The sequence below is a fragment of the Rhinolophus hipposideros genome (genome assembly GCF_964194185.1).
Source record: "Rhinolophus hipposideros genome assembly, chromosome: 4".
Classification (NCBI taxonomy): Eukaryota; Metazoa; Chordata; class Mammalia; order Chiroptera; family Rhinolophidae; genus Rhinolophus; species Rhinolophus hipposideros.
This window is the reverse complement of record NC_138050.1, coordinates 28,672,989-28,700,258: the sequence shown is the minus strand read 5'-3', so window position 1 is coordinate 28,700,258 and position 27,270 is coordinate 28,672,989. Positions and strand designations below refer to the sequence as shown.

Here is a 27,270-nt window from a genome sequence, read left to right as displayed (position 1 = left end):
GATCTGAAAAAGGCCAGTTATGAAGTCAGAGGCTTGGAGCGGCCGGCGCCCACACCGGGGTCCACGCACGCGGGCGGAGGCTCCGGGATCTCAGGACCAGGGTGGCGAGGCGGCCTCGGGGAAGGTTCGCGGGTGCCCCTGCGCGAACCAGGGCAAAGTCAGGGGGCAAAACCAGAGGCCGCCGGCCAGATCGCAGGCCGAGCCAGCTCACTGTACGACTGGGGCGAGGAAGCCGGGCAACCCCGCCCGGCCCGGCCCGGCCCGGCCCCGGCCCCAGAGCGCGTGACCCGGGACCCCGGCCCCGGCCCCAGAGCGCGTGACCCGGGGCCCCGGCCCCGTCCCCAGAGCGCGTGACCGCCCGGGCCGGGACTACCTTCCGGCCACGCGGCGGCCCCGCCTCTTCCCCGACTTCCTCCCCTCGGCGCGGCGGGGACCAGCGCCGGCCTGCAGGTCGCGGAGCGGGACCGGACGGTGGGGGGGCCGAGCGTGCGGGTCCGCGGCCGCGCGCCACGTGGAGCGGCCCGAGCGCGGGGTGCGGGGCGCCGGGCTCGCGGCGGGGCTGGGGGCGGGGAAGCCGGAGCCTGGCCCCTCCTCGGTTAAACCCGTTCGGCACGCGAATGCGGGGTCGGAAGTGCTCGGCTAACTCCGTGGCGGGCAGTGCGGCCTCCGAGAGGCTTTCCCCGCTTCGGGAAGCCGGGAAGAGAGAGTAGATGTGCGACTCTGAAAGTGGCAGTCACCTCTTGCCTTCGCGTGTGCGGTGGTAATGCGTGATTTCGTCCCGGGATCGGAATTGAAGGGGGTGGGAGGAGCTCGGGTTCTGTCCCGGCCGGTGACTAGGTGTACCCCCCGATTAGTTGTCCCTCCTCTCTTTCTGCAGCTGGGTTTGGGGCACCAATGAGCGTTGAACCAGACTTGGGAAGGCGCCCGGTGGAGGATAAGTTCCTTTCCTGCTTCTCCTTCCCTTCCCCAGCTCCTGTGTAGTGGGCACGTACCTGGCACCCTACTGCAATCATGATGGTGCGAGCCCTTTAGCCAGGTTCCAATGCTGCATCGCTTGAGTTAAGAGGGTTTACAGGCGTCTCAGGATTTGGGCCACATAATCAGTGGGTGACCCTGGTTTCCAATACCCACCAGTTCACTGCATCCCAGCCTTGAGCAGCGCTGCTCTGCACATTGGCATAAGCTTCCCAACTAGAAGTGCGGGGAAATACTTTAGCTCAAACGTTGAGGCTTTCTGGAGACTTCTCAGTGATACCTACCTACACCTTGTGTCGTCTTCCTTGTCCTTGAAAGGACCCACTTTACTGGAAGTTTTAGGTCCCCTTCAGGGGCCCTCCCTGTTGTAGCAACAGCTTGTGCCTGCCCATGCATAAAGCTCATGTTACTAAAACGTGACACTTTTCATAGCCTCTCTTCATTTGATTCAGTACTCAGCGTTGGTAACGGTCCCATTTGGGGAAACTAAGACGAACTGAAAGGGACTAATTTTCTGGTTAATGTCACAGTTGGGACAGCTCCAAACTGAGTTAGACTGGCATGGATATAATCCTGTGTGATTTAGGGGGAGTTACCTAAGTGTTTGGAGTCTCTGAGATGTTACTATCTACCTTAGCTAGGAATGAGGTTTGAGTACGGTGCTGTGTCTAACCTTTAACAGTATCTGAAATATATTAGGTGATCAATAAATGTTTTCCTTTCCCCTTCCCTCTTGTGCTGGCTCCATTTTATAAGAGAGAGGTGAAGGCTGAGAATTTGTAGGGCAAGCGCTTGTATTAAAAACAACAAAAATCCTATGACAAAGCAGTAAATGGATGTACTATTTGGAAATGTGAAGCTCTATGTGCCAAGCTTAAACTTCTGAAATAGTACCTTAATTTCCTAAATTGTTTCTTAAGGCCCGAAACTGTCTGGGGTCCATGTTCTGTGATTTCTGATTTATAAATGTAACTGAAGGTGTCTGAGTTTGGAGATGCAAAGTTTAAATGTGGTTGGTTTGAACTGGAATGCAGATTTACCAGATTTACCAGCTTTTCTCCACTGCTGTTTTGTCATGTTTTCCTTGTAGATCCATCATGAGTGAAATTCCTTGCAAAAAACGGGAGGACTATTTGGAATGGCCCGAGTATTTCATGGCAGTAGCCTTCTTATCAGCACAGAGAAGCAAAGATCCAAACTCCCAGGTGAGTTTTATAGGAGAGCATTTGGACCCTCACAGACACAGAGATACCTGTAAGTGAGCAAATTACAAAAGGGAGAGACTGGGTTTATACGTGTCAGTTTTCAAAGGCTGAATAAAGCTGCTGTCTTTTGTGCTGCATTCCACATGCTTACATTTTCCTATGAGAGAGTTAAATTGTCATGTGCCATCGTTCACTGCCTCTTGTACCCTCTCTGGGGCCAGGAGTGCTCTTTTCTTTGACTTGTGGGAACTGCCACTGAAAACAAGCAAGGAGACAGAGCTCTTAGCATCTCCAGAAGCTAAGAGTAGAGGCCCATTTTGGAGGTCTGCAGGCCTCTGGTTTCATATGCTGCCTCTCCAGTGGCAGACCAGCTACTCGAAGTCACCAGGCCTTTGGGTATATTTCCCTGTAGGTTGGAGCCTGCATTGTGAATGCAGAGAACAAGATTGTCGGGATTGGATACAATGGAATGCCAAATGGGTGCAGCGATGACCTCTTGCCTTGGAGTAGGACAGCGGAGAGAAAGCTGGATACTAAATACCCGTATGGTAGGTCAGGCTTTGTGTTCCATTCTGCATAGTGGCATAGCCCCGGTGAGTGTTTAAATGTTATAATTGGTCAGAAAGTGCCGTCTCCCTTTTCACTTAGCAGCAGCTGGAAAGAAAATAAATCCTATTGAATTAGGATTTTTCTGTTCCCATCCCTTAAATTCCAAAGAGAGCCAATGAATGGAAACATCGTGGTGGTGGTCACACAGCCTGTCCCTGAGGTCCAGGGCTCTATTGATTGCGATGGGTGACCTGGCAGGCTGTTCAACACCAGCATTGACGGCAGGCTTCCCTGCAGAGGGCCACCTCTCCTGGCTGAGGAATGCGTATGATAGCTGTGCAGGTTGTTTCTTTGCTCCTTGGAGGCAGAGCCAGCTAACCAAGTACTGGCTGGGACTTTGCTCTGATGAGAAGCAGGGTTCATTCAGCCCCTCTATCTACCCAGGAAATCTGGCTCAAGCTCATCTCTGGGAAGCAGGAAACAAACTGTGAGTTAGACATCAGGAAACAGATGATGCAGTAGTCTCTTCCTGTTCCCGCGTGCTCTGCAGTCCCAGAGTCAGTTGTGGTCAGACCATAAGCCAGATGTGTGGGACTGAACACTTTTGGTTGGGTCAGCTCTGGTTTTCATCTTTAAATTAGAGTAGGGTGCCTTTTATAATTTGTTTCCTATCTAAGCCCCAGGAAGAATCACTTCAGAGATAATCTGGGAGGGACAAGCCATAGCTTCACTTTTCCTTTAATGCCCTGGGAGAATTTGTGACTAATGCCATAAAAGAGGCAAATTGGGCTGCATATGCTGGTTGCTAATTTTTCTTAATGTTAGGGCTTGTATTTATGTCTGGAAGTAAATAGACCAGCTCTGGTGGAAGTCAAGTAGATTAAGGCCATCCAAATGGGAGAGATTGTGCCTTCAGGAAACATGGTTCAAGGAGTGATGTAAGATCGTTCTGCTCTGTTGACTCTTTCCTAGTAGGTTTTCCTCTGGGTTTTTCTCATGAAGAATTCCAACTCTACTTTTAGCGTAATTTATATATATATTACTAATGTTCCTGGACCTTAATCATGTTAAATAAACCCTGGAAGTGTTTTTTTGTTTTTTTGGTTTTTAAACTACTCTGGGCAACTGCTCTGTTTTGGAAAGAAAAAGAAAAAAGATGCCTGGAGGTGGAGAAGGAATTGAGGAATGTGGGCGTGGAGAACTACAAAGCACTCAGGATTTTCAGAGAATAAAACAAAGTTTAGTGATTAAGGGAATTTAATAGTCAGATGAGTCCATTTAACTTTACCCCTTATAGGAGCTGGAAGAGTAGGATTCTACCTGGGTGTAAAACTGTCTTCTCAGCCTCTACTTTCTAGCTGATTGGAGTGGGTGAAATGAAAAATGTGCTAACATATTTTAGAAACTTTTTGTCATCCTGACTTTGATTCTCTAAGCTTTTCTATGGTAAGAAAGAAGGGAAATGATTACTTGTTTGTGGGTACATTCAAAGGTAATTTTTCACAGTATAGTTCAGTGTCTCATATAAAAATGGCAGAAGCGAAAGGGTCTACACTGATGTGTTCAGGATCTATACTGAAATATATGATTGCCACAGTCGTTACTCACGGAGTCAAGACAGTGAAATATCAGTCCTTGTGCTGAAATCCCATATGAAGGAATTCGTAGGAGGTGTCAGTCTATGGCACTGAGGCTGGTTGCCAGTGGTTGGACCAGTATAGCGAGGTCCTCATTGGTTAGTGAGTGGCCCACCCAGCGGGACCTGTGAGCCCCAGGCAGATTAGTGGCAGTGACCTAGAAGCTAGAGGCTTTGTAGCACATTTGCAATCTCCCCAACTTCCCAGTGTTTCGGAACCTCTCTAGTAGCTGATTTTGTTTGTTCTGAGACACTGCCTTTTGTCCAAATGAGGGAGAATACCTTTTAAAGCTCCTTTCCAAAAGGAATTAAAAAAAAACACAAAAAACACACACACACCCACTCAGGCATTTGTCCAACTTCACTGATTGTTTTTTATTGAATAGTTGCTGAGTTTCTGGGCACTGGTTGTCTGTCTGCATTATTTTTTACTATCCGTATGATACCTCTAGGTTTTCAAAGCTCTTTGCCCTCATTCATCAATTATTCATTTTACATGTAGCTGTGTTAGAATGTAGACAATTTTCTTTCACGCGAGTAAGCTTGTAATTTGATGTACCGTAAAAGTCGTAGAAGGTATTAAATGATTTTTAAAAGGCACTTAGTATTACTGCCATCATAATACACATACAGATGGGCTTTCAGTCTGAATAACGATGACTGGCGAATAAACTGTGCACTCAGTATTGTCTTTTCAAGGGATTTCGGGCCACAGAGTAATAAATGTGGAGATAGCCTTGGATGAAATAGAAATATTTGGTGATAACCGACTGAAATGCAAATTCTATTTGCTTCATTTTAAGACTTCAAAAATTAATAAAATAAATGCTAGTGTCTGGAATTGGATAGGCTTAACCCTTTCTTTTGTCACTGACATTAACGGTGGCTGAGCTGCTCTATTAGGAAGGATAGATTATGGATTAATCCCTGTAAAGGAGCTTTAGCGATTATCTGACGCTCTAGACCAACGACTCCTCATTCTTTTGAATATACAGGGGACCCTCTTTTAAATGTCAAGAAAACTTCCAGGACCCCTACATAAGGCTAGTTAAACTGTTAGTATCTTTGAGTCAGAAAATTCGTGTGATGACAAAAAGTTACTTGATATCAGTAATGCTTTGCATTAATCTGGACTTGCTCAAACGGCATTTTTGTGTGTTTACAAAAAGTGTGTTATGTGCTGGACATGATGTTGAGACCCTGTCAGTGGCCCATGCTGGGCCGCTTGCCAGAGTCTCAGTAGTGCCCTGGATTCTGTGCCCGCAGGATCCAATTTTACCTATTTCTTTTACGGATGGGGAATCAAAGGCCCCCCCCCCCCTAAACATCAACTAATTTCTGTAATGCTGCATAGGTAGGTGACATCTCCTACGTCCGAGGTCAGTGCTCTTTGGTTCCCCACTCTATCTCATGAGGGCACAGGCATTCAGCTTTTCTGAAACGTTGCCTAGATCCTAGCACGGTGGACCAGCTCTTCTCTTCTCACTGTGCACTGGAGCGAACAGAGGCTTAGATGAAGTCACTCCCCAGTGGGCAAGCGCTGGCCGTGGTGGCCTGCACCTAGCATGAGGCAGAAAGCCATTTACATGGCTGGCTTTCACGTTTCTCCAAGGGGGAGCTCTAAATGGGACTTGTGCAAGTTTGAGTTTACCAACAACATATATAACTTAATTTTCCTTATTAATGCTGTAAGTTTGGAAGTCATTAGTCTTGATTGACACTTTGTGGAAAGGAGGGAGACTGAATACTTGTAACATAATAGGAAGATGGAGCGTTTCCCGGCTGTGTCTCTGGAGAGGCATTTTTAAAGGCTGTTTTTGTTCTTCCAGCCTTAGGATCAAAACTTATGAAACTATTTGATTATAATGTAGTATTAATACGGAAAATGAAAATTCCCCTGCCAAAGGAACTGCTTTTTATCTCATCCCTTTCCTGAAAAATCCAAAAGATAGTGTGATGTCAGTAACATTAATTGGCAGGAAGAAGTCAGAGCTATTAACAGTGACACCTTTTCACATGAACGACAATTAAAAAAACCAGGAAGTAGCAGATTTATCTAATTTACTATAAAAGAAAAAACCTTGGAAGATTTTTATTTTTATGAGGAGGTGGTTGTTAAACCCAGGATGAAGTATTCAGCTGACATTTTTAGTTCCTTCCTCTGTGAAATTCATCACAGTGAAGCACATTTAATCAAAATACCAATTTTATAAAATGGAGGTAAAATACTCCTGGTAATTCAGATATTACTCTTTCCTTGGTTTTTTGTAACCAATTTTGATGATATAGTGTACAGACCAGAGAGTTGGAGTAGAATCAACTTCTTTCATCCTCGAGAGCATTGTTCAACTTCACAATTTTAACAGCGCTTGCTACACTCATCAAGTTGCATGTGTTTTCCTGCTGTGCTGTTCTTGTTGGTGAAGGGATTTGTGGGTAAGCATGCCTCAGCTTGGCCTCCTCTTCTGCCCCAGTCATTCAGGAATCCAGGATTGCTTTGCCTGTTGCATCACACTTCATCATGGAAGGGACTATAGTCTTAATGTCCCAAAAGTGGGTGGTATCCACACGCTGGATGCATCGGGCAGAAATGGAGACATGAGGCTGTTTCCAGAGTCGGTTCATATTTCTGCAGAAATACTCTGAAAAGGATAAAATGCTAGGAAGGAAAGAAAGTGCTGGAATTAATTAAGGCGAGAGTTCAGCATGGCAATTTTAAACAGTTTTGCCAGTGTGTGGCAGTGCTCCTTTAAATTTTATATTTAAATTTAATCTTTATCTTTTAGATTTAGCATATTGTTAAGCATGCATAGATGTCATTTTAGTGATTACTTAGCCATTTACCTTACCCCCTTGAACACTGACATTTTCCTGACTGCCATGCATGTGATGTATTTCTTTGGCATCCAAAAGGTTAGTCTTGAGAAACTAATTTATCAAGAAGTTAGGAGTCTGATCCTTCTTAAGCTGTGACTTCTTTACAACTTGTAAGAGCTTCTTAGTAATTAAGATCAAATTTGTTCCTTCAGCCCGTTGAAATTGAATGCCCTCTGGTTTTGTTAGGCAGATCCATGGATTTGATGACTTACTGTGTCTTTTCCTGCAGAATTCTAATTTCACTTATAGCTTCCCACCACTCCTCCCCTGCCTGGCCATCTCGTAGTTGTGGCCTGACAGTAGGTCTAATGATGGACTTTTGTACAAAACAACTAGTATAATCAATGGAAAACCTTTGAGCGAGTTTACAGGAAAGAAATAAAGTAGATGGTTTTTATAAATCAAGACGCACACTCAGATTTCATTGTGTGATGTTCTAGATAAACGGAAACACAATAGCTTATGTATGAGGCTACCTTCCCCCCCAAAAAAAAAATTCACTTGCAGGTATAATTCTTTATAAAAAGTTTTCAGAAAAGAATAAACAGTGATTTTTTTTTTTGGTTAATTTACTTGATTCTTATCTATGTATTTTAATCTATAGTTTGAGGGTTAATTATTTTTGAAGAGCTAGATATTCTTATTTCACTATGAATATGTACAAAGGATGTATGGTAACACCTCCCTGTTCTGATGAGCAGATGCAGGAAAAGCTGAACTGCTCACGTCTGGGATCAGATCTACCATGAAAAGGCACATGTTTGTCTTCATTTTTTAAAAAGTAAGTTTACCTCATGGAAGTTTGTAATAAAGCTTAAAATAATTCAAGGTTAGCGACCCCCACGTTGATGACCAGAAGTGGCTGAAATTAGTCTCTGTCCTATCTCTCAAAAGAAAAGTTTTTGTTGAAAAATTAATAACCTCAATAACACTTCAGGGACACGCACACCTTATTTTAGATTGTGGTAAATACGTGGGCACATCGATTATCTGAATGCAAAAGGATATTCCTAATGATAAGTATAACTTCTTTCATTCTTTAAGTCTGCTAAGTCTCTGTTTCAATACTCTGGGACACCGTGGAGCTTGGTGCAGGGAGCATGTGACACCGATGACCCTCATGGTCTTTATTCTGATTTTGTCTATGGCCCTTATGCCAATTTTGACTGACCTCTAAAATTGGCCTAAATTCCTAGTTTTATTTTATTTTGAGGTTTTTGTTTGTTTGTTTGTTTGTTTTTTAAAAGAATCTCTCTTTCATAAGCTTTGTTAATATTGGTATTAAAATAAAATATATAATACTATTTGCTCCAGAAATATGAACTAAAACCTGGTTCGTAGGGATTTTTGCAGATAGTATTTATATTGTGTTTTACTTTTACTTCTTAGGACGTTTGTTTTCTATTTGGATGGGAGTATACATGTCTTTAATATGTGTATCAGCTAAGAGAAGCCCCACAATTGTTTCAAACAGCAATTATCAGATTCAAGTGAAACGATCATGCACTGGCCATCCAGAACCTGCGTTCTAGATCTGGCGTTTATATCCAGGGATCGTGGGACTGTTAGGTACATGACTTAACATTTATTTTTCAATAGATTTATGAAATAAATGACCACTGAGGACTCTTCCAGTTCTAGAATGCTAAATAAAAATTAAACAGTATAGCTTTGATTGCGTTGGATGAGGGTACTGTTTCTACTGGTGAAAGTACAGAGCTGTAAAAAGCTGTCGGTGGCAGTGACACAGAGACTATGCACCTGTGCCTGTGAACAAATGAACGGAAACAGGCTTCATTCCCTCCCTCCTTAAAGGTTCAAATCTGCTCCAGTTCTAACATGAATATAAACCAGAGAGACTTATGCACAAGCAGGAGGGGCATTTGAAGAGTGTAAGTTACCCCATAGACACAGAGGTTAGAAGACATTGGATGAAAAAAGTTTGGAGTACAGCGATGAAGAAAAACACCCATGTCTAAGTACAAGAAAATACATGACTAGAGGAGGCGCACTTAGAACTCTTTCGGGATAAAAGGTTATTCTAAAACCAAATGGAAAGGAGTTTTGAGATCCTTTTGTAAACCAGTCAATGTGCCAATGTTTGTTGGAACATGGATGCTTGCCTGATATTAGGAATAAATGGAAATAAGTAAATCCTGTGATAAATGGAAAATATTAGTGAAAGCAAGGGAGTTAGAATGTGTGGGAGCTCACTCTTCTCTCTGTTCAGCAGCCGGGAGGGTAGGTACTAGTCAATTAGTGGAGGTGTAAATTTTATCTCTGTGCTTCTTTCAAATGATAGATGCCATAGTAAATTTAAAATATTGAGTGTGATAACTGAGCATGAATTTTTTAATTCTGCAATTAAAAGACTTTGCTCAAAATGCCATTAATTTTGAATTTAGGTGAAAGAGGGAAGCAGAATTCCTCATTGTCGTTTTTTCCTCAGTGAGTGAGTTATAACTTTTTAGGAATTGAAATAAATACTAATGAGTCATCATCTATTCTTTTATCCATTTGAGTCGTCTGTTGGTAATGGGGGAGTTCTCCGATCATCTTGCTTCCTTTTGAAAAATTATAACTAATTTTATAATGCATCACATTTTCCAGGGTACGTTCACCTGTCGCCATTCATTCACTCAGGAAATCCTTACAGGGTATCTAATATCTGTATTCTGGGCCAGGCACGTGGCAGTGGTAAACTTCCAATGTCCCGCTTTTCAAGGAGTGTGCAGACTGAAGTGGAGGAGGTCGACACTAATGAAATAAACAGATGTTATTGACTACTATTCTGTTCTGAGGAGGTGACTTTTAAGCTGAGCTCTGAAGGCTTAGATGGGTCTCATCAGGTAAAGATGGGGTCATCAATGTTTGGGGATATGAAGAGCATGGGAAAGTACATTCCTTGCAGAGAGAGTGCTTGGGTGAAGGCCCTCAGGCAGGAAGGTATTTGGAATGCGTGGAGGGAAAGAATTTGGCTCAAATTTAGTGGGTGACGTTAGAGTAGTAAGGTGAGGTTGAGGGCCTATAGGGTAAGGAGTTTGGATTTAAAAGATGATGTTGGTTTTGCGTGGGAAATGGGTTGGAGGGAAGAATGGAAACAGAGAGACCATCTATGAGTTGATAGCCACAGACTGGGTCGGGGCGGGGGGTGCGGATTTAGTGGGGTGGGAGTGCTGGAGGTGGAGAGGAAGGGTGAATGTAGGGTATGTTTTGGAGACAGCATCAAGAGGGCTAGGTGATACCGGTTGGAAGAGGGAGACTGGTTTCCCCCGAACAGTTCCAGCTTAAGCACCTAGGTTTGGGGAAAGATGAAGGAAGATTTGGGCTCCTAAAGTTTGAGATGTCAGTAGGAGCTCCCAGGAAAGGTGTCAGGTAGTCAGGTTGGGTATATGAATGCAGGGAGATATTTAGGTTGGAGATATCAGTATCTGCATGCTTGGCATTTGGGTGACATCAGTGCCATGGAAATGGATGAGGTGATCTAAGGAGAAAGGAAAAGGCTGACCCTGGCCTGATCCCTGAGAACTGCAACATTGAGAGAGGTTGGCTGGAGGAGGAAGGGCCTGCAAAGAAGCAGCAGGATATCATGGAACACAGGTCAGTGTTGTAAAAAAAAAAAAGGAAGGAGCAGTCAGCTATGTCAAAGGCTGCTGAGATATCTAAGGGGATTGAAACCCATCCCTGGGGGTTAAGGAGGTCACTTAATGTTTCAAAGAGCAGCTTCCATGGGGTGGCAGGGTTGGAAGGCAAATAGGAGCCGTAGAAGGAGGAACAAAAGGTGAGGAAGTAGGAACGGCATATATAGGATACTGGACAATTAAGTTCACAAACTTGTTGCAACGATACTGCCAACCTATTTTGATTACAGAGGGATCATTCATCATGAATTTGTACCAAGTGGACAGTTAACCGAGTTTACTATTTGGAACTGCTGAAAAGGCTGCGTGAAAAAGTTAGATGACCTGAACTTTTTGCCAACAATTCATGGCTCTTGCATCATGACAATGCACCAGCTCACACGGCACTGTCTGTGAGGGAGTTTTTAGCCAACAAACAAATAACTGTATTGGACACCCTCCCTACTCACCTGATCTGGCACCCAATGACTTGTTTCTTTACCCGAAGAAAAGGAAATATTGAAAGGAAGACATTTTGATGCCATTCAGGACATCAAGGGTAATACGATGACAGCTCTGATGGCCATTCCAGAAAAACAGTTCCAAAATTGCTTTGAAGAGTGGACTAGGCGCTGCCATTGGTGCATAGCTTCCCAAGGGGAGTACTTCAAAGGTGACCATAGTGATATTCAGCAGTGAGGTATGTAGCACTTTTTCTAGGATAAGTGCGTGAACTTAATTGTCATACCTCGTAGTCATGGTTTTGAGATGTTTGTGAAGAGAGCAGAACAATAGGGTCATCGCTAGAATGGGAGATTGGGCTAAGAGCAGGTTTATATTGTCTGTAGGAGGAGAGAATCTTTTTTTGTTTCTTTCTTTCTTTGTTTTTGCAGCACACATTTGCTGATGGGAATAGGGAGAGAGAGACTGATGTACAAAATGGGGAAAAGAGGCACATTGATTAGTAGCCAGAAGAACATGAAGAGGGGGCGATGACAGCAGACACAAAGGTTCATAGCGTCGCAGGTCGGGATACGTATGATCAATTACAGCATTTCAGTGAAGGGTAAGGCAAGGTTGTTGTCAGCTGAAAGAGGAGTGAGGAGCATGAGCAGGTTTGGACACTGGGGAGAAAGGAAGAAAAGATTGTTGTGTGCAGTGGAGAAGGCCTGCTGGAGAAATGTCCCAGGAATGTAGGGCAGTATCAGGAGCTCTATCTCATATCAGAATCCTGAGTTAGGTCAGTTAAGCTCCATTTTCTACCCACTGAATCAGGATTAGTGAGTTGCCTGGGGCGTGCCTCGTAGAGCTGGAATTAATTAGAACACACACATCCTGACTCCTAGTCCAGTGCTCACTGCTCAGTTCCAGTTTACCCTTTAAAAGCTATTAACACAAGAGGGAAGCTTTGAATCTTTATAGTATAGATTTGCATTACAAAGCTGTCAAACCATGATTGGTGTTCTGTTTCTATTCGTGTTCTTTACTACATTTTAGGCATCAAAGGTATTTCACATGAGCAGTAGAAGGGAGTTGGGCACGGCTCACCCATCGATGAAATGCAGCATTTCCATGTCCTCCTCCTTCTGACCTGATTGTTTGCCCTTAGTGCATAGGGAAGCAGTGTAATTAGAGTTCTGGGGGCTTTATTATCAATAATGGAATCTCAGTCAGAAATCTCTTTAGCCCTAAGCACTACCATTGGGGCTAAGTGGCTCCCCTGGGTGCCGTGAGTTGCTGCCAGCCAGCCTGAGCAATAGGCAGCAAGGAAGGGGGCAGGGGGTGGGGACTAGAGCAGGGGAGAGAGAAAAAGAAATGTCTGCTCTCTCCCATCCCCTGAGTTGAGCAGCTCAGGGTTGACTGGTGTCAGGTGGGTGGCCAGCAGGAGAGGTTAGGGAGCACCAGCATTTGTCAGGTCCATCTTCACAGATGTTAGTCTTCACGATGGTTCTCAGACGCATGTCTCAGCAGGTCTCATTCTCCATTTCACGGGCCAGGAGGCTGAGGCTCACAAGATCCTAAGGTCATAGAAGTACCAGGTAGGGGAGGCAGAATGTGTGAGGGGGTGGCCGAGGGGACATATAGCGAGGAAACACAGGGAAAGGCAGAGCCGTGGGATGGCTCCGAGAACTGGGCCCATTCGGACAAGCCCCAGAGGCGTGGTTCCAGGAGTGGAGATGGGATGTTAACCTGCCGTGGTCCATGGGGCCGGGGCTATTAGCAGGTGGGGTGCCCTTGGAGTTGGGGCTGTACTAATTGGAGCCTGGAGGATTTGGCTGCCTTTTGAATAAGCGGCTCATCTTCAGATCCCGGATCCAGCCAGAATTCCTTTCTGCTGTCACTTTCTTCTAGCAAAGACCTCCTCTCTGGGCACAAGGTAGTAACATTCCGGACTCTAGACATTTTCGAGGCACAGGGCTGGCTTCCTCTGCTTTATCACTATTATCTGTTTATATTTTCACACGTAAACTTATCTGTAATAATAAATGTCTGCAATAATAAATGTCTCTCCACTGGAATTGTGTGACCCTAAATGCCCAAAGGTTGTGGGTCCAGTTATGTTCTCTTCTGAACAGAAAGGCCACCGACTGTGCGTGGATTGGGGTAGAGGGGGCACAGTGTCTGTTGCTAAGCACAGTTTGTGGAATGGTTGCGGCTCAGGAGGGGCAGATGTGCTGTCACCTCTGGTCAGGAAGACCCTGTCCCTGGCTGCTGATTCCCCCAGGACCCCCTGGGGTGCGGCTGTTCTTTCTCAGAAAACAAGCCCCGGTCTGACTGTTGGTAACAATGATTCCTGCGCAGAATTCTTTCTAGTTCATAAAGCTTTTCCCTACCACATTCGTTCCTCGTGTGCTCCTCATTGTAACCCCAGGAGATAGGAGGCAGGGAGGATGTTATTTCTCCTATTTGTAGTTGAGTGAGGCTGGGACTTGAACCCTCTTGTGGGCGGGTCCCAGAGTTTAGACCCCCTTTGTTCTGAAAAGCCTTTTGTAATCCAAATACATTTTTTTTTTTTACAGAAACAATATTTACTTGCAGATTCAGTTCAGTTTACCTACAAACAGTGCACTTAACCCCGTTTTTCCTGGATTTTTGCAACACTTTGCCTCTTCCAAGGCCCTTCTTTGGAGGTACTTGTAGCCTTCGCTTAGCACTCTGGTTGTTTCCGTGCATGGGCATCTCCTGCCTGCCTCTGCCATCCGTCCTTTGAGGGATCTGCCTGGGCAGGGTCATATTGCAACCAGGTCTTACCACTGCACATCTATGGGAAACGGCTCTAGTTGTAAACACTCTTCTCTCCCTGCTGCAGCCCAGTACAAAGGGTGCTTCTCTGGCCGAGGAAGGGGCAGGGTATGGGCCGAGCTCTGTCTGGGAAGCCATAACAGTGGAGTAGGCTTTGGTGCACACCAAGAACTTCTCAGGACGGGGAGACTGTGAACAGGGGCTCTGGAGCTGAGGGGTGGGGAACAGAGGCTGAGAACAGGAAGTGCCTGGTCGGGCCTGTTTGGTTGGGGTTTCCTTAGAGAACTGTTATAACCGTTGGAGCAACTGTAGGTGCTTCTGCCTCTCCCCTATGCCACCTTTATCTCAAATCCTTTGAAAACCCTGATAATGAATCCCATTGCTACTTTACAGATATGGACACTTCGCGGAGGGAAGATAAGGTGGAGGAATGATATTGTTTGGGACCAAATTTTAGAAATGTTTGATTTGTATTTTGGGGTAAACATAATAATGAACATTTTATAATCTCTAGGAGGGTTCTAGGGGTGGTGGTAGGTAAGAGGGACTTAAATATAGTGACTACCCTATTGTTAAATTATTGACTTGAAGAATAGGTACTTTGGAGTCTGGCAGTGATATATGAGGCCCTGTCAGGATATCTTTCAATAATTAAGAAATAAGTAGTTGAAATTCCATTTTGGCTTCAGGAACAGTGAAACAGTTCCCTAAATGGATCTTTTAGAGGAATGAATGCATACCCTCCACCACCCACCATTGGAAGCGTCTGTGGGGCATTTGGGGCATCGAGAGCAGGGGAGGGCGTGTCCGTGTCCCAAGGGAGAGATGTGCCCGGATTTAGTGACTCATACTTCTAGGACCCCAGAAGTGAAAACACTTAGACCTATATTTCAAGAAGTAATGACAAAAAGCTTTGTCATCAGAATAGCAGTGGAATATCTTACAAAAATTAACATTGAGTTATTTTTAAAAATGCACAGGTCAACCTTGAACTTGGGTACCCATTTCATGTCAATTGTTAATTGCAGGGTGAAGCTTCCCACCTTTTTATTCCAGAAGGCCGTGAGCAGACGATTCTTGGCTCTTGGGTCCTGACCTCTGTCTTGTCAGTGAGCCGAACTGTCTGTGCTTTGAATGTGGGTGGCTGCACAGCCCGAGAACCTTCACGGTCATCAGTCAGGGGCAAAGGCGCGTTTCCCCAGAGACATTCTGAGGCTTGTACGATACAGCATGGAATATGTTGGCAGAAGGTGGTACAGGTCTGGGCAAAGTGGCAACAGGTGCTCCACGACTGGCCCTCTAACCTGACCGCAACAAAGCTGCCACCCCAGACTCCACACTTTTCAGCTCAGCCTTGGCAGAATACCCTTCAGGCCTCAGGAAGTAATGTTCATCAAGTAAAGTTCTGTACCTCTAAATATGAGGATTTTTGAACAATCTGGAGAGTTTCTTTAACTTGAATAGAAGCTTAGTTTTCCTGACTCCAAATTTTATCCGGTCCCAGTATTTCCCATTATGTGCTGGTAGCACATGAAAATCAGTTGAGGGCAGAGTCATACTATTGCTGCTAAATGATGTGTTCAGCAATTAGCATTTGTTTAGCATTATTGAAGGTTTTTTTTTTAAACCTGTTAAAGTAACCTTAATAATACTACTGTCTAAAATAGATATTGTATTAGTCTTAAAGCAAATGAGATGAAAGTCAAATTTATAAAATGTTGAATGTCTTAAATCTAAATCTAACCAAGGATGGAATATATCCTGTTAATTTGTCAAACTTGGAGAGAACCGCCTACATGAGACAGTAAGGATTAATCAAGCCTGAGTAAGAGGGAATTTGAAAAATACAGTTTTCTAATTATACAGTCTCTTCTCCATGGTCCAAGGTTAATGCAGTTCTGAATTCTGACAGTTAGTAATAGAAAAGAAAAAAAAAAGACCAAAGCATATGAATTGTCTTATAATTACCTGAAACAGAGGTTCTCCTTCTGGCAATGGAGAACTTTTTAAGTGTTAATCTGATATTTTTAGCTTTTGATTCTTTTCTTTTTAAACAATGTTGAAAATAACTGAAGGGTTTTGTGTTACTCTTTGTGCTTATCGAATATACTTGTAGTATTTGGAGAGTTCTTTTGCTTATTGCTTAGCCATAGATGAGTAGGTAAATAGTTGGAAAATTTGTCCTTTTCTGGGACAATTTAGCTATCTTATAAGTACTTCCTAACCACTCTACCTTCGGGATACTTGGTCCTTATTCCTACTAAGAATGTAAAAAGTATGCTCATCTCAAGATCTCGATGAGAACTATCCTCCTTGGTTGGTTTTGCACTCATATGTTTGTGGCTCTTACAGCATTTTTCCTGAGGCAACACAATAAAAATGCTAGCACTGCAAAAAGATAAATTTATTCTTTAACTTCTTGCTGTCAGATAGTGGAATGTTTATTATAGTGAGAAAAGTTACAGAGAAGCCTCAGACCACTAAGCGAAGAGTCCTGAGAAGATGGGACATGGGGATTAGAAATGTAGGTTTAGGGTTTACAACTAGATCTGCTATCTGAGAATCTAGGAATGGATGAGTTGTTTAAGTCAGTGACTGCTGGAGAATAAGAGCAGGATTGAACCTTGGGAAGTGCCCAGGAAGGCAAGAGAAGGAAAAGGACCCACAGAAAACAGGAGACCACAAAGGGGCTGGCGTTCCTGAGACAGTGTAGAATGGGGGGGCAGTCACTAATCGGGCCAGAGGAGCCGGCTGATCCCTGCAGCCACATGAGACTTTGGATTTAGGCCAAGACAAGGCCATCCAGTGGTGTGACGGAACTGGCTCTTACCAGTTCACCCAAACAGATGTGCGCATCTCTCTCCAAATCCGTGTCATGTTGGGAGCTTGAAATAGGCCATGTGGGAGTGTTTTCAGCACAGAAATGGGCAGATGCTACAAATCAGGGCCATTAAAAAAAATGTTTGTAAACATTACTAGCAGATTACAGAGGTCAGCGGGTTTCCATAGAGTAGTGTTTCTTAAATGTTTTAATATGGCAACTCAGCAAACAGCTTCTTTCTGAATTTCTTTCACACACACACACACACACACACACACACACACACACACAGGGAACAGTTTTTAGGAGCAGTATCTCATCTTGCCATGTGGAGTGCATTCTGATCGCATCCCTTCTCTTTTCATCCATGTATTCAAAAAGAAAAAAAAAACATCTGTTTATAACTCACTAAACTGATTTCATGACCCACAGTATTGCTTTAGAGACAACTAGAGGTTTTATATGCATTACAACGTCAAGAGACGGTTATTTAAAAAGTTAGAGTAGCAGTTGTAGACGGTATGATTTCACCTTGAAAGAAAGAAAGAAAGAGATCTAAAATGCTGAAAAGATGGCTTCTTCAGAATGGAGACTAAATATGCATGTGTAAAGGAGAAGAAAAATGGAGTAGAGAGAAGTCAGCGCCATCAGAAATAGCCCGGCCTGCATGAGAGCTGGGCTGAGAGCCGGGCCTTGCTCTTGGCAGTGGGAGAAGAGACTCATGTTTTTCGGTTGGGAGCCTGCCTTGGAGAAGATCAGCTGTTCTAGAGGATAGAGGAAGGAAGGTGGATACATTAGGAAAAAGCTAAAAATTGGATACTTGGTATTTTTAAAATTGCTTTTATTTATTTAGTTGGAAATGCACTTTCTGAGAGCCAGTGTTATTCCTGGAAACCTAAAAGGCACTTAGTACCTTGTTGTGGGTCACACAGCTTTAAGTGGCAGAACTGGACCTTGAACCCCAGGGCTGACTCCTGTTGCAAAGCTCTTCTATACTTGCCCTGCAGGTGGAGAATACAAGGGTGGTGGGTATGCTTAGCCTGTAGTCAGGTCAGCCAGGGCCCAGAGCAAAGCCATTACAGGCCAGGCGTGTTTGCTCCCCAGGGCTCTTTGTGGCCTGAAGCAGATTTGGCAGTTACCTGTTATTTGATCAGTTTAGATGGCCATTCCAGGTAAATTAGTCCCCAAATTCCATTCTGATTGACCTACATTAAATAAATCAAATGGACAGTTGCCAAGTCGTTCTGCCGAGTCTCCTATGTGAGGACAGTGTAGGGTCCTGAGTCCTGAGGCCTGACTGAGGAGTGCCTCCTGATGGATGAGTCCTGAAGAGAAACACATTGTGCTTTTGGAAGGGAAGCTGAGGGTCAGAGGGGAAGCCGAGGGTCAGCGCCACAGTGGCTGTGGATATCGTGGACCTTAGAGGCCAGTGCCAGACCAGAAAGGTGACGCCTTTCAGACTTCAGGATCTGGACAGACAGCACATGGGGAGTTACAAGGTATGCAGGGCCAGAATGAGGTGTCAGGTGCTGCCCTGGGTGGGGTTTCTCCCTACAACCCTGTAGGAGCAGACCAGGGAAGCCAGTGTCGTTGAGACAGGGCTCTCCCTGGGGGAGGCGGGAGTGGATGTTTGTCATGCCTGAAGTTAAAGAGGTTAGGGATGAATCAGAGAAATCAAGTGTGGATGGAACACTTGAGTTCTGTTTTTATCTTGTCTGGTTTTGAGTACGTGGCGTTGTGGATTGTGAATTATTCCCTTTAAAGAGCCTCACGTGTGCTTGACGCTCAGCTATTCATGTTACCTCTAACAAGAAGCTTTGTATTTTTCATCTTGTGACTTTTGTAATTAAGAGAAAGGAAGTCTGTTTATGGTCCTGTGTATTCTTTTTATAAAATGATACACCCTTTATACAGGGGTGTTGGATGCTGTCCAAGAGACTCTGTTTCCTATGGTAATTTTCATTAATGAATCTAGACATACAATGTTAAATTTTGCCCCAACTGCCTAGGATGAGTTAGAGGAAGATAGTTGCAGTCAATGTGACCCTTTTTGGAGATTCGAAAGAGGACAACATAATAGGTATCCTAACAGATTCAGAAACTCTGTAATTCTACATATTAATACCAACACTATCAAAAAATATTTATTAGATGCGAAAGCATAGTTTTGATATTTGAAGATAGGAGGACTTTTTCCTATCGCCATCAATAATTGGAATGTGCATTTCCTCCTTTATTCGTTCGATAAATATTTAACACCTATTATGTTCGTGGCATCGAATTAGACTCTGGGGAAGTTACAAAGAACCTAGAAGACTGGTGTCTGCCCTCAGGGGGGAAATAGAAGAAATAATTACATCTAATTGTTGTTAACACAGAGCTGTGTTAATCCCAGTTTGCGAGCATCCTGGTCATCAGGGAAGGACATGGGGCCAAAGGGTCCTCTGCAAGGCCAGCACCCTCACAGCCACTGAGCATCAGAGTCTTTCTCGCCTCTTTTCTGTCCTCGAACCCCCTCAGGGGTTATAGGCCAGTGGGGCTCAGAGAGCTGGCCCAGGTCCCTCTCGCCCGTGGCATTTGTCCTCTGATGGGCTGTGATCTGATGACGCTTTTTTTCTTTAGATTTTCTTACAAAGCCAGAGACCGTTCATTTCCACACACAACTAAGACGTCCTAAATTGTGGTCTTCATTGACTAAAATGAGCACTCCCCAACATTTCCTGGGAGGGCCCTACGTCAGCTTTCTGCCTGCAGCATTGTCGAGCCGCAGCGGGACACACACACACAGACACACACACACAGACACACACACACACACAGACACACACACACACACACACACACACACACACACACACACACACACACACACACACACGCTCTTCCCCCTGAAAGCGGGAAGCCTCGAGAGGAAGGTGGGCCAGGGTACGTATCCTGTCTGAGCCGCAATTGCACTCCATAAAGGCTCATTGAGGGACGACTTCATGGCCGAAATGTGGGAGGGCCACGAGATTAGGCCTTAACACTCCCAGAGGAAGGTGTTACATGTAGAAGGCTGGTTGGTGGGTTGAAGAGCGTGGGGGAGACCTTTGAAGGCCCCATATTTATAATTCTAGGAGATTGTGTGATTTGGACCATGGCCAGATAGTCATTAATTTGTTCAACAAGCGTGTATTCTAGCACTTGTGTGCATAATGTGTGTTAAGTCACCTAGGGGATACCAGAGGATTTTGTAAGGCACTGTTTCCTAATCGTGTCTACATGTTAGAATCATGTGGGGGAACCTTTTAAAAATTTCCAAGCCCAGGCCACACTCCAGACCATCGCAGCTCCAAATGTGGGACACAGACATTGGTAATTTGGAAGCTGCCCGGGGGATTGCAACATGTAGACAGGTTTGTGAATCACTGCCACAAGGAGATTATAATGACATCGTAATATAAGATAGCAGACAGTGACCTCGCAAAACAGGTGGGGGATTCCAAACTAAGTTGCCGTGGTGAGTATGACTCGTCCCTTGAGAGAAGCCCCCTGTGGGTTAGGTGGTGGGGACATCCAGCCAAATGGCCTGGGAAGATGGGTGGGCTTTGACAGGTGCGGGCGGGTGAGGAGGGTGCTCCCTTTAACCTTGAATGCAGGCAAGTCTCTGGAGGACCTCGAATCACCGTATGGGGATCTGTGGTGGAATAAGCCAGTATAGCGAGAACTTGACTTTCCATTGCCATTAAGTGGATGAATGTTTTTTCCATAAAGACAAACTACTGGTTATCCACTGGCATCTTGCTTGTGTGTATGAGTATGTGGGCTGAGAACCAGGAGGTAAAGCAAATCCCTCGGGGTAGAAATGCTCCGCTTCACTTCTTGTTTCTCTTTCTCTTAAAATTGCTCCCTGCCCTCTTACTAGCTCCAGCAGTGAATATCCCTGCTTGTGCATAGCAACACACAAATGGGCCCTTTTATGTGGGCAGTTCCATACCCCAGGGTCTTGTGGAATGGAGAGCTATTGTTCTGCTTAGGGTGGGTGAACATACTTGACCTTGGCCCCTTCTGGCTGCTCTAGGTGCTTACAGACACAGGGCTGCTGCGGTGAACCATTTTTGCTGCTAATTGCCAACCTGTCAAACCACATGGCCCTCATTTGGTATTCTCAGTACTTTCTATTTCTAATCAGGTTTTTTTTTTTTTTTTAAATCGAGTCTATTATATGTTATTTCAGAGGGAGAATGGAATGCTTCAACACTATTAGTCAATTCTTCATGAGCTGCAATCTAAGTTTTTCCTTTTTTCCGGTTCACACCTGCAGTGTGCCATGCCGAACTGAATGCCATCATGAACAAAAACTCGTCTGACGTGAAAGGCTGTACTATGTACGTGGCCTTGTTCCCATGTAACGAATGTGCTAAGCTCATCATCCAGGCAGGTAGGAACCGGCCGTTTCGTTTGTCTCATTTGCATCGCTGCCTGCTCATCGGTAGCTCATTGCAGATGTGTTTGATCTTAAATTGCCATTGTTTATTTTAGATCTAAATTAATTGCACTATCAACTTTGCAAGATATTTCCCGTGTTTTGTTTTTGAATGGTGCCAGGTATTCTAAGACTAATTGCATCCTCTGTGATTCTTAGCATGTTTTTAATTTAGTTTGCAACTTCTTAAACTGCAAGCTGCCAAAAAACAACACAGGCTTTGCATATAATTACTGTCAGTTTACTGTTCTCTGACATATTGTGCATAGATTAGGGGGGAGGGAGAGAAATGAATTTCTGTCAGAAACAAGGTCACCTGGGACTCTGTATGTGAAATTTTAATTTGTATCTAATATATGGTAGATATGTGAGGACCTAAACATACCTTTGCACAACAGTGTCATAAGACGCCAACGGTACTACTTTAAGTTTTCCTTACCGTAAATCTGTGCCATAGTAATTTGAATATTTCACCTTTTTCAAATTGTCACATCTAAGATTCAGCTGTACTTTATCTCCATAAAACTCTCGGCGTGAGATTTAAAGACTTATCGTGTTAGCCAGATGTGCGATTTAAAAGGGCTGTTTATCACGAGCCCAGGGATCTCTGAGCAGAATAGGACTGGTGGTTATCAGAATCAAAAGTCTCCATTTAGGAGTAGCGTGGGCTCCCTCGCTGGTGGTGCGAGGTCCTTCAGAAATTTTCCTTGGCCGTCCTTAAGCATGGAGGTGGTGGCAGGCATGTGGGAAGAACAGCAGGTGCCCTGTGAGGCCATCTTCCTGCTGTTCCTTCAGAGGCTGGTGGAGAGCAGGATGGTGTATCGAGTGCCCTCCAGTTTCTTGGCCCTCGAGTCAGCACTGCCTGATGAGACAGCCAAAGAAAATGGATCTGCTGTCCACGGTGCTGCCTTGAGTTGGTCTGTGCAGCCATTCTTGGAAGCTCGGGAGCACGTCTGTCTGACTTTGCCAGCCCTCTCCATCCACTCCGTTCGCCTCTTGAGTTAAGAGTAGTTGCCCTGTGAATAAAGAATATTTGATTGCCTGAAGTCAAAAAAATTCGTTAATTGGATCAAGGCTTGACGACTTGACATGTTTTCACTTTGCGTCCGTTAAAAAAAAAAATCCATAAAGACTGGAGGGCAGATTAAATATAATCCATCCACTGCTGTATTCGAGACCAGCAGCGATATAGTTCAGTAACTGGACATTGTGTGCAAACGCACTGGCAAAAAGTGCTGCCAGGGCTCCGGCTGCTTCTGCAGTATTGCTGTGTGTGTATACTAATGGGGCTTCTTCCTTTGTTGCCTTTTAAGGTATCAAAGAAGTTATTTTCATGTCTGATAAGTACCATGATAGTGAGGAGACAACAGCTGCGAGGCTTCTGTTTGATATGGCTGGGGTCACGTTTAGGTAAGTAGGAAGAACTTGGGGGAAAGGTGGAATGAAAGCCTGATGGAGAAACAGATCTGACCTGGTCTGGTCTTTAATTTCTACCTTTGCTGCCTGACTTGCACACTTGGAAGCATCTTTTTCAATGAGATAGGCTAAGAATCAAAGAGTTATTTTAGGCATAGATTTTTAAGAGCAGTGACAGAAGTATTTGAAGACAATCTGTTTAGTGATCACACTTTTTTTTTTTTTTTTTTTTTTTTTTTTTAGTGATCACATTTTAATATTAGTAGCCTTCCAAGGGTTGGACTAATTATGCTAGTAGCGAGACATTTTTAAAAATTCAGAAGTTGTATAATATTAACATTAAACCTTTGTAAATTTTGCAAGTGTAACAACTCCGGCATAGAAAATTTAGGATGAAAGTAACCTGCCATGTTTGAAACACCGGGAATTCTTTTTACAGCAACATTTTAAATTGAAATTTGAAGTCATTTAGATTTTTATGATTATCTTTGCTAGGCAAAATTGGGAAGTATGTTTTACTTGCAAGTAGGCTCAACCACCTTTCATTCATGGTGGAAACTTCTTTTGAGACTCTGAAAGCTTTCAAAACAATTCCTTTACAGTTTCGTGGTCAGCTGTGGGCCCTTATAAATAGTGACATACCTGGCCTCTTGTCATCATTAGGGATATAGGTTATAGGTCTTGATTCTGTTGTGCCTTGTGAGACACGAAATCTAAATTACTTACATAATAATAATTAGATATTTACTCTTTACTGAATTTTAGAAGAATATGTTTAGTATCCAAATAATTTCTTTTTAACTATTTTAGAGGGTACATTAATGAGTAAAAAAAAATAGTGGGTTTATTTTACTTCTGCATTTTTTTAGAACGTGATTTTAAAAATGACTCGTCACTAAACCTAGTTGTTTTTTTGCTATGTACAAGAGGCAGAAGAAAATTTACTCTTTTTTTTTTTTTTTTTTTTTTTGTTTAGAGTGATTCCACACTGGAAACAGAAATTTCCTAGAAAATAAGCTAAATCTGGTGGGAAAACTAGTCATCGGGTGTCATGGTGTGTAGCTAACTTGTTAGAAATTCTTTGACTCCCCGATAACTCATGAACTCAGCTAGCTGAAGAATCTCCAAATCAGACCGCCCCATGCATCTTCTTTGGTCTTAGTCTTTTCTGGGCTGTGTTTCTCTCCGTATGGTGCACTGTAATTGGCTCCTATAGGATAAACTATCAAGTGAATCCTAGGAAAAATTTTCCTCCCCACAGAAAATGTAGGTTGAACCAAAGTAAACAAATTGCTTTAACTACTCACTGAATAATATCATTATATATTTTGTTTCTTACATTTAGGAAATTCACGCCGAAGTGCAGCAAGATTGTCATTGACTTTGATTCAATTAACAGCAGGCCGAGTCAGAAGCTTCAGTGAGTTACATCTCATTAAATCTCCAGAAGACTGAGATTATCCTCTTCTAAGGAGCTGCTAATGCCTTTCATCTTGAAGTTACACATAACTTTTTAATAGCCAGTGCAGCAAAAGTAGACATCTAAAGAATATAAAGCCTCAAATCTTCCTGACTCCCCCTCCTATCACATGGAATCTGCATCTGTTTAAGCTATTGATTTAGGGTTTAAAAGGGCTGGAGTGGGGTCACAAAGGGCTGGAGTGGGGTGCCTTTCCCTTTTGTGTCCCCGTTTGCTGGGATGCTGGTGGCTCTGCAGAAAGGGCGTCAGCTCTACGTCACCCAGTGCATCTCACAGCTGCTCCACGCCGCCACATGTGCTGGAAGGCTGGAAGGACAAATAAATAATTGTTGTGTTCCTAGCAGGATGAGCAGACACACTGATTTGAACATCTGGCCCAAATGAAGCATAACATGTAGTGTCCTTGGGGGGGAGTGGGGGAAAAGACCCACATGACAGTAGTATTTAAGTATTTGCTTTAGAGAGTTGAGGGAAACCCCTACCCACCCACTCTCCCAACAAACCTAGAGAAGATGGCACATCTGTTCTGACCGCCAATGGGTTTAAATGAGCTCTGGATACTTTCTCAGCTTCTGCTGTCCTGCTACCCACAGGGTGGTGGCCTATTGTCCCTTTGGGTGTGGGGACCCCTGTTGGTTTTGCCTCTTACTTTTGGTTTGTGGGTCCTACGGAGCTCTCCCATTCATTTATCTGAATAATGGGTTGTTCCCCAGAGGAGATGGCCCCCAAGACCACGCCCTGCTGTGCGCTGGGAATGGTGGATGGGAGGGTGGGCCAGGCACCACTTCTGGCGCTCGGAAACGTGTTGTCATTCCTCCACGTGCCAACACGGTTTATCTCCGCAGCCACTCCCCAATGGGGGCGTAAATTAGTTCCTACCCTGTAAGTGAAATGTGAGGACATTCAGCCCACCTCGAGGCGGTTTATTCCAGCTGTATTGGTGATGGGAGCTCATCTGTGCTCCTGGTCACGTGCCTTCCTTCACAGGTGTCACCTTCCTGATCGCTGCAACTTGGGGAATGTGTGGCTGTGCACCGTCTCTTTTATGTCGTTTAATTTTTATTAAACATGCTCCGTACATACCTTTGAAAAAATGGTTTCTTTATCCTAAAGATAATTACTGTTTTAAAATGCTCTTATATTTTTATGAGTTTTTATTTTGTCTCTGAGGTTTTGTACTCCATATTCTGGGGCATTTTGTAATTTGGCCGCTTCCCAATATTATTAAAATCTTATTAAAATCTAACCCAGCAAAGTATGTTCATATTTATATTATAATTATATGCTTAACTCTCTGTTTCTGTCATTTCTGTATGGTCTGTGAAGCACATCACATATGTTTTAATGCTCAGAGATCAATTGGAGACACTGATGCTGTGTGCTTTCCCCAGGCCTGATGGATGGCACTTCTTTATGGCCTAGACTGATGATGTTAGGAAAGGTTCTCTTACCTCTCCCTCCTGTGTGCCTGCTCCTGGTCTCAGGGATGGCCATCTGCCAGGTCCTAGGCCTCCTCACTCCTGTGATACTTCAGGCTCCAATTCTGGCTTCTCCTGCTGCTCTCCCGTCTTATTGTCTTCCTAAATCTCTCTTGTCTCCTCAATGTTTTCTCTCTTAACCTTCTCCACACCCTTTGCCCTCCTCTGTTTGCTCCAAAATGCATAAAACAAAAGGTATGTAGAAGAAAGAAATCAATGAAGATACTTATAGATAGAATATACATTTGATTTTTATGTGGCTGCAAATTCTGAGTTGTGAGCCCTGTTAGCAAGGAGTGTGTAATTTTCATTAGGTCACATTTGTAAATATATCCAGGGGCTCATAAGCCAGCAGTGCATCTTAATGTGTTCAATTTGACACTATCTTATATTTTGTCGCATTTTGTGACCCTGAGTTTTAGTGGAGAAAGTCTTGTTCTTTTTCCTTTTGGGAGGAGGTTAGCAGGAAGGATCCTTGCTAAGAAGGAAGTACATCTATTCACAGGCAGTCTGTGGTTGGGTTGTTTATGTGGAGGCAATGCTCTCAGTGCAGGTGTATGAGGCCTCCACGTAGACACTGTGTTGTTGAACTTGATTCTTGGTGACTGGAGTCTAAGTAATTATGTCTCAGTTTCTGGCGTCACTCACTGTAGGAGTAGTGGCATCTTCCTGTCCAGAGACTTCTGCAGATATCAGTGTTCCAGTGTCTAGAGGTTTGCTTTGAGATGTTGCCTTCGGGCAGAGCATTTCAGAAGGAAGGGGTTTTGAGCAGTCTTCTGCATTACAGGCGGCATGAGATCATTGTGGTGAAGGAAGACTATCTGAGAGGAGTATTCCTGCCTGTCACGGCTAATAAATGACAATGAGGAAATCCTTCCATCTTTCACTGAACTGTTGGTAGGAGAACTACATTTAAAAGGCAAAATTTGTGAAATGATAGGAGCTCCATTTCCCTGACACACTTTATGCTTTTCTTATTTTTACAAGTTTGCCCTTCACACACTTCTGAAACCCAAAAAGACCCCACCATGAAAGGGAGGTAATATATTAGCCATCTTAAACTAAAAATGAAGCAAAATAAGGGAACAAGCATAAAAAAAAATTGAGAAGAGCTCGAATAGACTGCTTGTGTGACCAGTGATCTAAACTTCTTGTGTGCCAGACGTAATTTTTGATCTTCTGATGTCCATATTTATCTGCAGATTAAATATATTTAGGATGAATAATAGATTGTTGCAGAAGGGCCCAAGACGGAGGCCAACAAAATAACCCTGGGCCCAGGATCACATTTAGAAGAGAAATCTTATCACATTTAGAGTAAATGAGGGTGCCCCCAAATTCTGAAAAGACCCAGAGCTAGCCTGATTTTCCTTGCAAAACTGTTGGTGGGGTCTAAGGCCATTTCACCACAAGAGCATATGAATCTCCAAATAGTTATTGAGTGCTACTGTGTGCTTCACGATGGATTCTCCACTGGTGCTTCGTTTAGAGTTAGAGAAGATGTA

At 43.8% G+C, this 27,270-nt stretch overlaps 1 protein-coding gene across 8 annotated transcripts; it reads left to right on the top strand.

Annotated features, from left to right (window-relative positions):
- Positions 1-25,582, top strand: DCTD (dCMP deaminase). 8 transcript variants are annotated; one of them, XM_081045742.1, is made up of 7 exons: positions 343-450; positions 2,066-2,180; positions 2,593-2,728; positions 13,883-13,993; positions 21,230-21,346; positions 22,705-22,801; positions 24,153-25,582. In XM_081045742.1, the coding sequence occupies exons 2-7, from the start codon at positions 2,073-2,075 to the stop codon at positions 24,229-24,231; spliced, it is 648 nt and encodes a 215-aa protein (XP_080901868.1). In that variant the 5' UTR covers positions 343-450; positions 2,066-2,072; the 3' UTR covers positions 24,232-25,582. The 8 variants fall into 8 exon arrangements, with proteins under 8 accessions (XP_080901874.1, XP_080901868.1, XP_080901870.1 ...); XM_081045748.1 differs by lacking the exons at positions 343-450; positions 13,883-13,993 and adding an exon at positions 1-124 and having other exon boundaries at positions 24,153-25,575; XM_081045744.1 differs by lacking the exon at positions 13,883-13,993.
- The last annotated feature ends 1,688 nt before the right edge of the window (positions 25,583-27,270 follow it).